The sequence below is a fragment of the Opisthocomus hoazin genome, chromosome 8 (genome assembly GCF_030867145.1).
Source record: "Opisthocomus hoazin isolate bOpiHoa1 chromosome 8, bOpiHoa1.hap1, whole genome shotgun sequence".
Classification (NCBI taxonomy): domain Eukaryota; kingdom Metazoa; phylum Chordata; class Aves; order Opisthocomiformes; family Opisthocomidae; genus Opisthocomus; species Opisthocomus hoazin.
Window position 1 is genome coordinate 12,156,188 of NC_134421.1, and position 10,634 is coordinate 12,166,821.

At 47.7% G+C, this 10,634-nt stretch overlaps 1 protein-coding gene across 2 annotated transcripts in view; it reads left to right on the forward strand.

The window, feature by feature from the left end:
* Window positions 1–6,925, forward strand: part of CHST11 (carbohydrate sulfotransferase 11) — a 179,020-nt gene extending 172,095 nt beyond the window's left edge. For both annotated transcript variants that reach the window (XM_075429078.1, XM_075429079.1), the window contains exon 3: window positions 2,280–6,925. In XM_075429078.1, coding sequence (XP_075285193.1) covers window positions 2,280–3,128 — 849 coding nt within the window. In that variant the 3' untranslated portion in view covers window positions 3,129–6,925. The remainder of the gene's footprint in view (window positions 1–2,279) is intronic.
* The last annotated feature ends 3,709 nt before the right edge of the window (window positions 6,926–10,634 follow it).

Here is a 10,634-nt window from a genome sequence, read left to right on the forward strand (position 1 = left end):
TTTAACAGAAAAAAAGTAATTTTCTTCAAAAAAATTGTGTGGTCCTTGACAACTGCTTTCTAACATCTTATTCTGGAATCTTCCTGCCAGTCAGTTTCCCTAGGAAACATGGAGCACACTTCACATCTGGCTTCTCGTCTCTTGGACTGTAACACAAAAGTGCCCTTGAAAGGCACCTGGGAGGTATTCCGGGGGATGCCACCCATGCACAAAAGGCGAGCCAAGCCGTCTAAAGGAGCTGCACTGGGCTATTGCATGTTTTAACCATTAGCCAATGGTTTGCTGAACAAAGCGGGTAAAGAGAGGAGATGAGGAAAGTATCAAGGAATTCAGAGGAGAAGTGGTGGGTGGCACTGTATGAAATACAGAGCTCCCAAGGTTGGCACATGAATGCTGTCCTGAAGAAAAAATCCTCCTACCCAAGTCTGAGGTGCAGCAGCCCCTTGGTGTTGCCCATCCCACAAGAACATTCCTCTGCAACCCACCACAGCTCAGAGGGAGGGAGAGTCTGCTGCTCGCATGTTGCAAAAACCTGTGCTGCCCCTTGGGTGGGTGAAACCTGGGTTCTTAGGGTTTGTTCAGTTTCCATCTCCTTTCATAGAATCATAGGATCATAGAATCATTAAGGTTGGAAAAGATCTCTAAGACCATCAAGTCCAACCGTCAACCCATCAGCACCATGCCTACTAAACCATGTCCAGAAGTGCCATGTTTCCTTCTAAAGCTCAGAAGTCCTACAATTGGCTTGGTTCCGTCTTGTTTGGTTTGGGTTTTGCCTATAAAGTGCATTCAGATCCTGTTCCTTGAGGGGTTTTTAATACAAATCAGGGCTAACTACTACTGTTGAAAGCAGAGATTTGACCCCTGACTGCAGGAACCACCAAGCTGGTGCCAAACCATTTGCTGAGGGTATTGTACTGGCGAGAGGGAAGAGCCCTATACCCAAAGGCACCCCGCAGCAGATGTATGCAGTCTGCAGTGCCTCAGCTGCTTCATTGCAGTGTCCTGTGGTTCATGTTAACCTAACTAGAAGGTACCAGATAAACACTTCTGAAAGACTCAGTGTTCAAGAAAGAATCTCAGACCTCCTTCCCTGTCCAATAGGAAGGTCAACACTTGCCTTAATACCTGGCTTTGAGGCTGAACTAATTCTTGAGCGTAAGGCTCTTTGAAATCCATGGATAAATGGAGTTAAGTAAATGTTAATAACATTACCAAAACCTTCCCCCTGTTGCTTTGATGCAATTTATTCAGAACGTGCAGAAAGGCATTTGTAGCAGTGAGGGTAGGGCTGCGCAGCAAAACACCATGCCTTGCAGAGACACCTCAGATGGCTCTGAGTGACCAGACACAGGAGCCCTGCGTCGGCATGGTCCTTTGCGGGGGCGAATACTCCCTGTTTCCCAGCGGAGCTCATTGCCTGCATGCGCAGAAGCTCTCGCTCTTGTTGCTGGACACAATCTGGGCAAGAGGTGGCTGGTGGTGAGACTCTGGCCATCTCTGTGCAGCTGCCCTGTGGGCCTCCCCAAGACAGATGTCGGCCTCTCCAAAGCATCTAGTAGCAGTAATAGTAGAAAGTTAGGGTCCTGTTAACAAAATAATAAAGGGTGATGGGTGAATACAATCTGTCAATATGGTTTTAGCAGAGAGGCAGATTTATAGCTAATATTCTCCCTGCTCCTCAAGAAATCACATCTGAGTGAATGTTCAGCTTGGGGAGTAGCAGGAATCTCCGTGGCCTTCATTTCTTCTGCCAAGGTCATTGCCAAGAAAGAAGCCACGATTATTAATTCTCTAGCATAAAAGACATCACAATAAGAGCACATACTGTTTTCATTTCGACAAATTTTCCAGCTCTGGTGTCTTCCCACCCCATCTCGGCAGGAGGAGGTCAGGCAGGGTCCAGCACTGCCATAGCCGTGGGATGGAGCGCAGAGTGGAGGGGAGAGCTGTTTTCCAGGACTGAGAAAGGCTGTGACAGCATCTCAGGATGAGGGTGCTGCCAACACGCTTGCCACCAGGCTGCGTGAGCACTTGTGCTCCTTTGTGTTGGCTTCACAGCAAAGCGCTGGACACTTTGTAAACAGCATTTAAGCATCAAGTATCAAGAAGTTTGGAGACACAAAGGTTTATCTTCTAGCATAGGAACAACTTAGCCACATAACGAACGGTTCTTTGCAGGCGGGAGTCTCCTTTTCCATGAATTTGTATGACAAGCAAAAAGGCGGTTAAGCGTTTCCCAGCCGCTCGACTGACTTGTGCCTGTGCTTTCTTTGCAGTTGTCCAACACAGCAATTCTTCATCAGATTAGACGAGACCAAGTGACAGACACGTGCCGAGCAAACAGTGTATCCAGCAGGAAGCGCCGTGTGCTGACACCCAACGATCTCAAACACCTGGTCGTGGACGAAGACCATGAAATGATCTATTGCTATGTTCCCAAAGTTGCCTGCACAAACTGGAAGAGAGTCATGATGGTTTTGACGGGAAGAGGCAAGTACAGCGATCCGATGGAAATCCCAGCCAACGAAGCCCATGTGTCTTCCAACCTGAAGACCCTCAACCAGTACAGCATCCCAGAGATCAACCACCGCTTGAAAAACTACATGAAGTTCCTCTTTGTTCGCGAGCCTTTCGAGAGACTGGTGTCAGCGTACAGGAACAAGTTCACCCAGAAGTACAACACCTCCTTCCACAAGCGATACGGCACCAAAATCGTGAGGCGCCAGAGGAAAAACGCGACCCAGGAAGCTCTGCGTAAAGGTGATGACGTGAAATTTGAAGAGTTCGTGGCGTATCTCATCGACCCGCACACCCAAAGAGAAGAGCCCTTCAACGAGCACTGGCAGACTGTGTACTCCCTCTGCCACCCTTGCCACATCCACTACGACCTCATAGGAAAATACGAAACGCTCGAAGAGGATTCAAATTACATTCTCCAGCTGGCGGGAGTAGGCAACTACCTGAAGTTCCCCACCTATGCAAAGTCTACGAGAACTACTGACGAAATGACCACAGAGTTCTTCCAGAACATCAGCTCCGAGCACCAAACGCAGCTGTACGAAGTCTACAAACTTGATTTTTTAATGTTCAATTACTCAGTGCCAAGCTACCTGAAATTGGAATGAGGGATGGGTCGGGGGGAGAGAGGGGAGAGAAAGCCTGTTTTATTTAAGATTTTTATTTGTCATAATAAATATGGAGAATGGGTTATTTTGTAAATTAATATTTTCTTTTTTTGAATGATGCTGCGAGCAGCACAGTCAAAAGTATTTAAATCAACTGTAAGAAAGGACAGCTCTCTTTGCAGGGTAACAGGATTGTGACGATCTAGCTGTAGAAATGAATAATACTGCTACACTGTTTAAAAAAATGTTAATAGTGTTCTGGTGATTTTCATTGATCTTGCATTCCTCCAATTCTAATTAATGTTATTTATACTTATTTAAAGCGTGGTCTCTTGGTAGGTGTCACTTCAGCAGCAGAGATAAGGTAGCATTTGGACAAAAGGAGTCTGGTTTTGTTCTTTCCTCAGTTGAGTTTGTCTCTGGGTAATAATACTCCTCCGTTAGCCGTCAATGCAGGTAAATACGGGAATGGTTCTTGATGTCACACGCTTTGAGAAGAGTGGTGGAAATAATTTCTTCATAAAGTGACATTGTGCTTAAGCATACTAAAAAATTCTATCTAGCCCTGAAAGGGAAAAGTAAAACAGGTTTTGATAAATTCATGATATCTAAAACTGATGACTGAAAGAAATGTGAATGTATTCCTTGGGGAGAGAAACCATAAACTTTTTATACATCTGGTCTTAACGATTTTATCAAGAATACGACCAGTCCCATTGTCTCTTAATTTGAAGCCTGCCAGCCCAAAGGAGTGCAGATTTGTGGGAGGAAAAAAATCAGCATTTTGAAAGCGACTGTAGAGATTTCTGAATGCCCAGAGCAATTGGCATTGACTCTAGTTTGTATCCAGGATGGGGGTGGGAGGAGCTCCATCTTCTGCAAGTCTTCTCTCGCTAACTGATCTTAAGATGGGCAACCAGAACTGGCTCAAAAATCACTGGTCACAATACGTTGCTATAAAGGATGTGGGCACGTCATCACTTGAAAAGTCAGAACGTCATCTTCGTGTTGATCTCTGAGCGTGCAAGGCAATGAAAAAGGTCTCTGATTCCTGCGTGCTGGTTTCATGGCTTTTTCCCAGGGGGAACGGGGGGTCCTTTCTTGGTTGATGGCTAAATACCATTGAGAGGGATGTTTCTGATTTCCAGTGGGTCAGTATTTCATACAAGTTGACTCTAGTGTGAGACCACGGCCTTTTTGGTGAAGGGGGATGTCTCAGTAATGGCTGCTTTGTGTATAGCAGCGTGTTGGGATGGCAGACGGCACCAGGCCCAGCACACCGAGAGGCTGCTTTGGGCAAGCAAGTAGTGATCGATGCACAGCAAATAACTAATGAGAAACGAGGTTTCAGTGTGGCTCTGTCAGCAAGCTAGTGAGCAGAAACTCAGGCTTCTCCGGGTGCTGGCTTTATTCCAGTACAGGTGAGGCATGAGGCCAGGCGGGCGCCTGCCGGGGAGCGGTCCGCAGCCGCCCCGAGCTGATGGGCGGAAGGGGGCAGAGGCTTCAGTCGAGGCACTTGTCGGAACCTGAAGTCTGTTTTAAAGTTGAATGATGGTTAAAGTGGGGTTTTGACTTGCCTGCATGTCAGTCGTATGACCAGAGCCAGCACTTCCAAAAATTAGTGAGGATTTAAATAAACTCAGCTGAAGGCAGAGCTGTTTTAACAGTATCAGAGCCAGATCCCAAAAAATGTCGTATTGTACAGTGGCTGATTTACAGTCACTGAATTACATTAGTCTCCAGGACACATGTGTAGTCAAAGAACAAAAATAAATTCTGTCTTATTTTATAAAAATAAGCCGCTGAATAAATCTCAGCAAAGAATGAAATTAGCATAACAAACAGCAGCTGAAGTCTTTTCACAAGTGGATTCGGTCTTAGCCAGGATTCGGGTCACTATTTTTTGATCATTCCCCACAAATAAATCTCTCACCCATTCTGGAACAGCCACGTTTTTCATAACCCGGGACGTTTTTATAACCGGGAGCGCTGGCCGGCGGCCGCTGAAGCGCTGGCTGTCGGCGCCTGGCGGCTCGGCGTTCCTGCGCGGTCGCTGGCCGCCGGCCGGTGCTCTGCCTGAACGCGGTTTGGGCGCGTGTAGAGCGTGCGGAGCTGTTGCAAGTGCCTATCACAGTGTGCCCTGGCTTCCTTTTGTTCGCAGTTCGATGGTTATCTGTTTGTTAAAAAAGGAAACCTGTCTGAGGGTAGGTTTCCCCTCGCTCCCTCCAGTATTTCCCACAAGCTGTTTGTGCGCTTGTTTGGTCTCGTGTCCGACAGTGCTCGTATTTTGGTCCAGGTTTCAGTTAGCTGTTAATCCGCTCCAACAGAATGTGGTGTGAATTTTTTTCATTTAAGAAAAAAGTTGGTTTGGAAAGCAAGTATTTTTAAAATGGGGTGTGCTTCCACCCTTTCATTTTGTATTTCTCCCTGTCATCACCACGTTTTCATCCGTTCTGAAGTATTTTCTTTAGTTTCACTGCTTTGGAGACACAAAAGCCCCATCTGAAAGCTGTGATAGAACAGCGTGAGATGAAGAACATGTTCAGGAGATCTGAGAGGGTGAGCGCTGCTCAAGCCGGGATTCTTAGCAGCAGCTTTGGGTTTGATTACCCGAATTCTGCTCCCCTACGGGCAGGTGCTTGGCACTGAGATGCCTTTCGTGTGGTCTCAAGCAGGTACTTAAAAGTCTCTTGTTTTTAAAAAACCTTGATCCCAAAGTGCTACAAACTGTCCGTTTAGTACCTTGTGTCTGTTTTGGGGTGCTGTGAAGGGGCTGTAGGTCCGTGTTTGAACTGAACAGCTGACACGCTGGGTGCAATCGTGCCCTGCGCGGTGAGCACGAAGCCCTCACCAGCTCAGGGGAGGACCACAGATGTTAACCAACAGCCTGATTTGGTTTTTTTGGGTCTGCTGGCTGTGTTGTTCTGACTGAGCCAAACCCCATCCCCTTCCAGTGCCCCCGCACGGAGGGTGCTCGGGGTTGTTCCTCTCCCGGGGAGCTGCTGGTCTAGAGGGGTTTGCATTGGTTATGGTCGAGCAGTGGTGGGCGCAGAGGGGACCCAGCAGGGAAGGTCCCACTGCCCACCTCTGCCCCCAGCCCCCTCAAAGCCACTGGCCTCGAGGAGCGGTGATCCCCATCTCTGGGTGGTTGGAGCCTTCCCGGCGTTTGGCAGGGCCAGCGCTGAGCCCAGCAGCGCCTGTGGCTCCTGACCCAGTGCGATCCCCACGGCCCCGACCACCTTCACCTGGAGCCGGGGCTGGGTTTGGCCCATCTGAAGGTGGTGGTGACTCCTGGGCGGTGGAAGGCCCCCCCCCACCCCCAGACCTGACCTGGTCCATGCTTCAGCCTCTCCGTAAACCATGTCCATTACCGCAGAAACGTGCAGACTGCCTGCACCGTGCGCCGCGTGAGACAAGTGGAGCAAATAATCCACAAACAGAAGTGCTTTTAGAAGCTGACCCCAGATGTTTTAGGGTTTCTCTGTAGTCTGCTGCACTTTTCAGGTACAAAAAGGGACTGTCCTTACTATTACTCTTGTTACAGAGAGTGTTATTTTCTTACATGCATGCACAATACAATGTGTACGAATAATTTAACATCGATGTGGGGTTGGATTTTTTTTTTAACCTATTTGTATGCAGTAGAAGGCTTGTTGTAGAAAAGTATCTCCTCATACCTAAACCTACTGTTAATAAAGAAAAAAGCTAAATTATACATTGCCAACACAAGTGTGAACTGCTCATGAATCTTTCCTTGAAAAAAGCCATTCAAGCCTGATTATTTTTCTAAGTAAATTCAATTAAATTGAAGAAAGAAAGTTCCTCTCTGTGTGCTTTATTTCTGGCTCGTGCTTTCAGCGGTGACGGTGGGATTTTTGTCTGCGTAGCTTTGCTTTCTCACAAGGGTTATTGTGACAGGACAAACAGAAGACTCAAAATTATCTACTGCTATGGATCAGGACAGCTGAAGTCACCTGACGACATCCCTCTTGCCCCCTTCCTTCCCAAGTTCCCAGCCAGCAAGGGTGAGGGTGGTCAATTTAAGACCTGTCGCATGCCAGAAACATCATCCCACCTCAAGCAAAGGCGTTAGAGTCAGTCAGATGACACAAACTGCAGCTGTCTGATGCGCTTTAGGCAATGTGCTTGCCCACCTTCATGTGAATTCACTAACAATGGCTTTGAACTGAACATTTCCAGTGGTCCCCAAACCTGCGTGGGCTCATCTGTGGTTTTCACTGAGGCCAGAAAGCTGGGCCTTGATGACAAACTTGGGTGAGGAAATCGGGAAAAACATACATTTAGAAAAACCTGCTCACCATCATGCCCATCTTGTTGGAAGGGAGCTTGGAGGTCAGCTGGGCCACCTTACTGCTGAAGGTCACCAAGACTATGCTGGCTGTGGTTTTGACCAGCCAAGGCTTCAATACCTCTGGGGATGGAGGGCTCGGAGCCTCTCTGGGCAACCTGTTCCCGTGCCACACTGCTCACCCAGCAGAGATTTTTTTTTTTTTTTTTTTTTTTTTTTTCCTAGTGGCCACTTCAAGACTCTCAGCCTTTAACTTGTGTCCAGCACCTGTCACTGCTGGAAGAAGAGCTTGGCTTCACTTTGTAAGTCCCCTTTGAGTAGTTGTAGACTGATATGATTCCTAGGTAGCCACGCTATCACCAGACTAAATAAGGCCAGATACCTCGGCATCTCCTTGTAGGTGATAAGCTTTAGGTCACCGAACATCTTGGCATCCCATCACTGTAACCTCTCCAGCATCTTGACATCCTTCTTCAGTTGGGGAGGGCCCCAAAACTGGACGCCATATTCTGGCTGCAGCACTGCCAGCAGCAAACAGACCATGTCATCTGCCAGCCCCACTCTTCCCAAGGCAAACGTTATTCACAGGGAGGGCAGAGAGAAACGGAATGTAGGAAATCTGCTGAGCAGGTGTCGCAGCACGTGGTTGGGCACTGGCTGTCCTTAGAGCCCAAGCCTGTTCCCACCTCAAATGCCCCCCCAGCCTGCGCTCCCCAATTAACGGGCAGAGGCGCAGCACAGCTGGCTGAAATCACAGCCTGGCTGCGCATCGCTGAGACAACAACCTTCACATGCCAAAACGGCCGTGATTTGTTTCCTCTACAGTCGCAGTCAGAGAGGGAGACAATTAAGAAGGTTGCGAGGAGGACTCGATCTGAGCGAGCGATTAGCCTGGCTCCAGCCTGCGCTGATTGCTCTGCCTCCCTCGGCAGCATGGCAGGGCCAGGGTCACAGATGCTTCGAAGCAACGCAGTCCTGTTCTGGCAGTACGTGGGTCTGAGGAAGCCACTACACCCTGAGGAAGTCCATCAGCTTCAAGAATATCTGCGTTCATGGAGATGAAGTGTGGCATCACACAGAAATGAGGGTCAGGAGGAATCCTCTGGCTGTGGGGTAGGTGGGGCAGGGGATGCTGGGGACCGAGCCCAGGCAAGCGGGGACCAGCAGCTGCAGAGCTCAGCCACAGGCGGGGTGAGTTGGTACCACATACACACAAAAATGGAAAGTTCCATTTTTGGGGTGGTGGGCTAAGAAATGGCCTCTCTGCACTGCTCTTGGGTGAGCTCCTTCGTTGCTCGTAAGCTAGCGGAAGAGCGACCGCTCCCTGACGCTGCCACAGGGACTGACCAAACTGGATTTGCTCCAGTGGAAGGAAGCATGAGGCTCTGTGGTTTCGGCAAGCCTCAGTTTTTTCCACTGAATAATTCCAAATTTAGACAATCCCTTCCCATTGGTACCCAGCACACAGCCTGTGCCCCGTGGCAGCCGCCCAGTATGGGCCACGGCCGCCACTGCACGACGGGAGAGCTGGCGGCAGCGGGGCTGCGCACAGGACCCCCGGGCACCCGGGAGCTGAGTGTGGAGCACCAGGGGATGCGGCGAAGCGACAGGATCCTGCCCAGCCGAGGTGTCCTCTCACCGGGGGGGGGTGACAAGATTACGCGAGTCCGGTCGCGCTGCTGATGCAGAGGTTGGAGAAAGCCTGTCCCTGTGGGCCGAACGCGCACTCTGTGTGGGCACGAGCTCCGCCAACACTTCCCAGCCTTTGTTTGGATGAAAATACATTTTGTTTAATTCTACCATAATTACAAAAAAATTTCAAGAATCTGGGAAACTGGGAGGAAGAGAGAAAAAAATTAAACAAATGCAGCCAGGGGCAGAGTAGAAACGAGAGCATCTGCTTCCCGACCTTCTCGCTGGCTGTGTTACACATCATGACATGCCAGGCTCCTGATGCCACACAAAGATATCTGGCTTTTACAGCTGCACTTACAACTTTGCCACAGGTTCAAAATTTTGAAAAATTAAGAGTTCAGTTTTATTCTTTGTTGCACTAAAGGACAACATATCCAAAAGCCACGTCCCCAAATTGCATGCAAATCAGTTTTAAAACAAAATCTGTGTTAAAAGAAGAAAAATGAACTTTATTTTCCCTATGGATACAATGAAGAGCAGACCTATTCCTCCGTCACTTGAAATGTCAAGCTACAGGAATGCTCAAGCCTCCCGAGTGTGAGATTCAACTGACTGGCTCTAAATCACTTCTGTTGGCTAAGTCAGAGGCATTTAGGACTGAAAATAGGGAATTCTGCATGGAGGAAAAATATAGAAAATACTTGTATTCATTTATAAGTTGTTAAAATTATATTTGCCAATATTTTAAAAAATGTTACTGACTTTCACATTGAAATTATGTTCCTGTGTCCCTATTTCTCAAGGAAATGCAGACCTGAGATAACATTTCTTGAGGTGTTTAGCAGTCTACATCCTATCAGTATGCAACAAATGGACAGAGTATTTTGGAAAACAAGACACAGCATTTCAAGTAAAATTATATGGGTTTGAAAATATCATTTCAGTCAGGGTTTTTAATTAAAAAACAAACAACCAGCAAAGCTGTTTTCCTCAGTAAGAGAAAAATCAATCCAAAAGTTTATGCCCTCGTTTCTATTTTTTCACTCATACATAAAGCTGTCAGGGTGACATACAGCTGAATAATAAATGTTAAGCCATTAAGCTTCGGCTTATTCTAAAAACTAGAATTATACTGTGGCAATTCATGACTTTTTAGCGATCAAGAGGTCTCCATGCTGTCAGCAGGTGTTTGCAGCCCCACATCAGGTCAAAACCTGCAGCCCACAACCAGCCCAAATTTCCCGTAAAAACTTCTGCAGAGACGGGGTTTGGGCATTGCCGAAGCCTTGCTTAGGCTCCGCTTAGTCAGACTTCTCTTAGCAGACAACTAGCCTAGCTAAAACAGGTTTAGTTTTATGTTTAAAGTAGAGGTGTTGGTTGGGGTTTTTTTAAAGTGATTGTTTGCTTCCTTAATGCAATCAATCACGGAGTATTTTTTTTACCTTTTTTTGAACTTGAAAGAGATGGATGTGGGAGAAAAAGGTCACAGCAGAGCAAGCAGCCATGCTACGGAGAGGCAAGCGCTGTTTGCAGAGGCAACCAAGTAAATGCTGAGACATCCA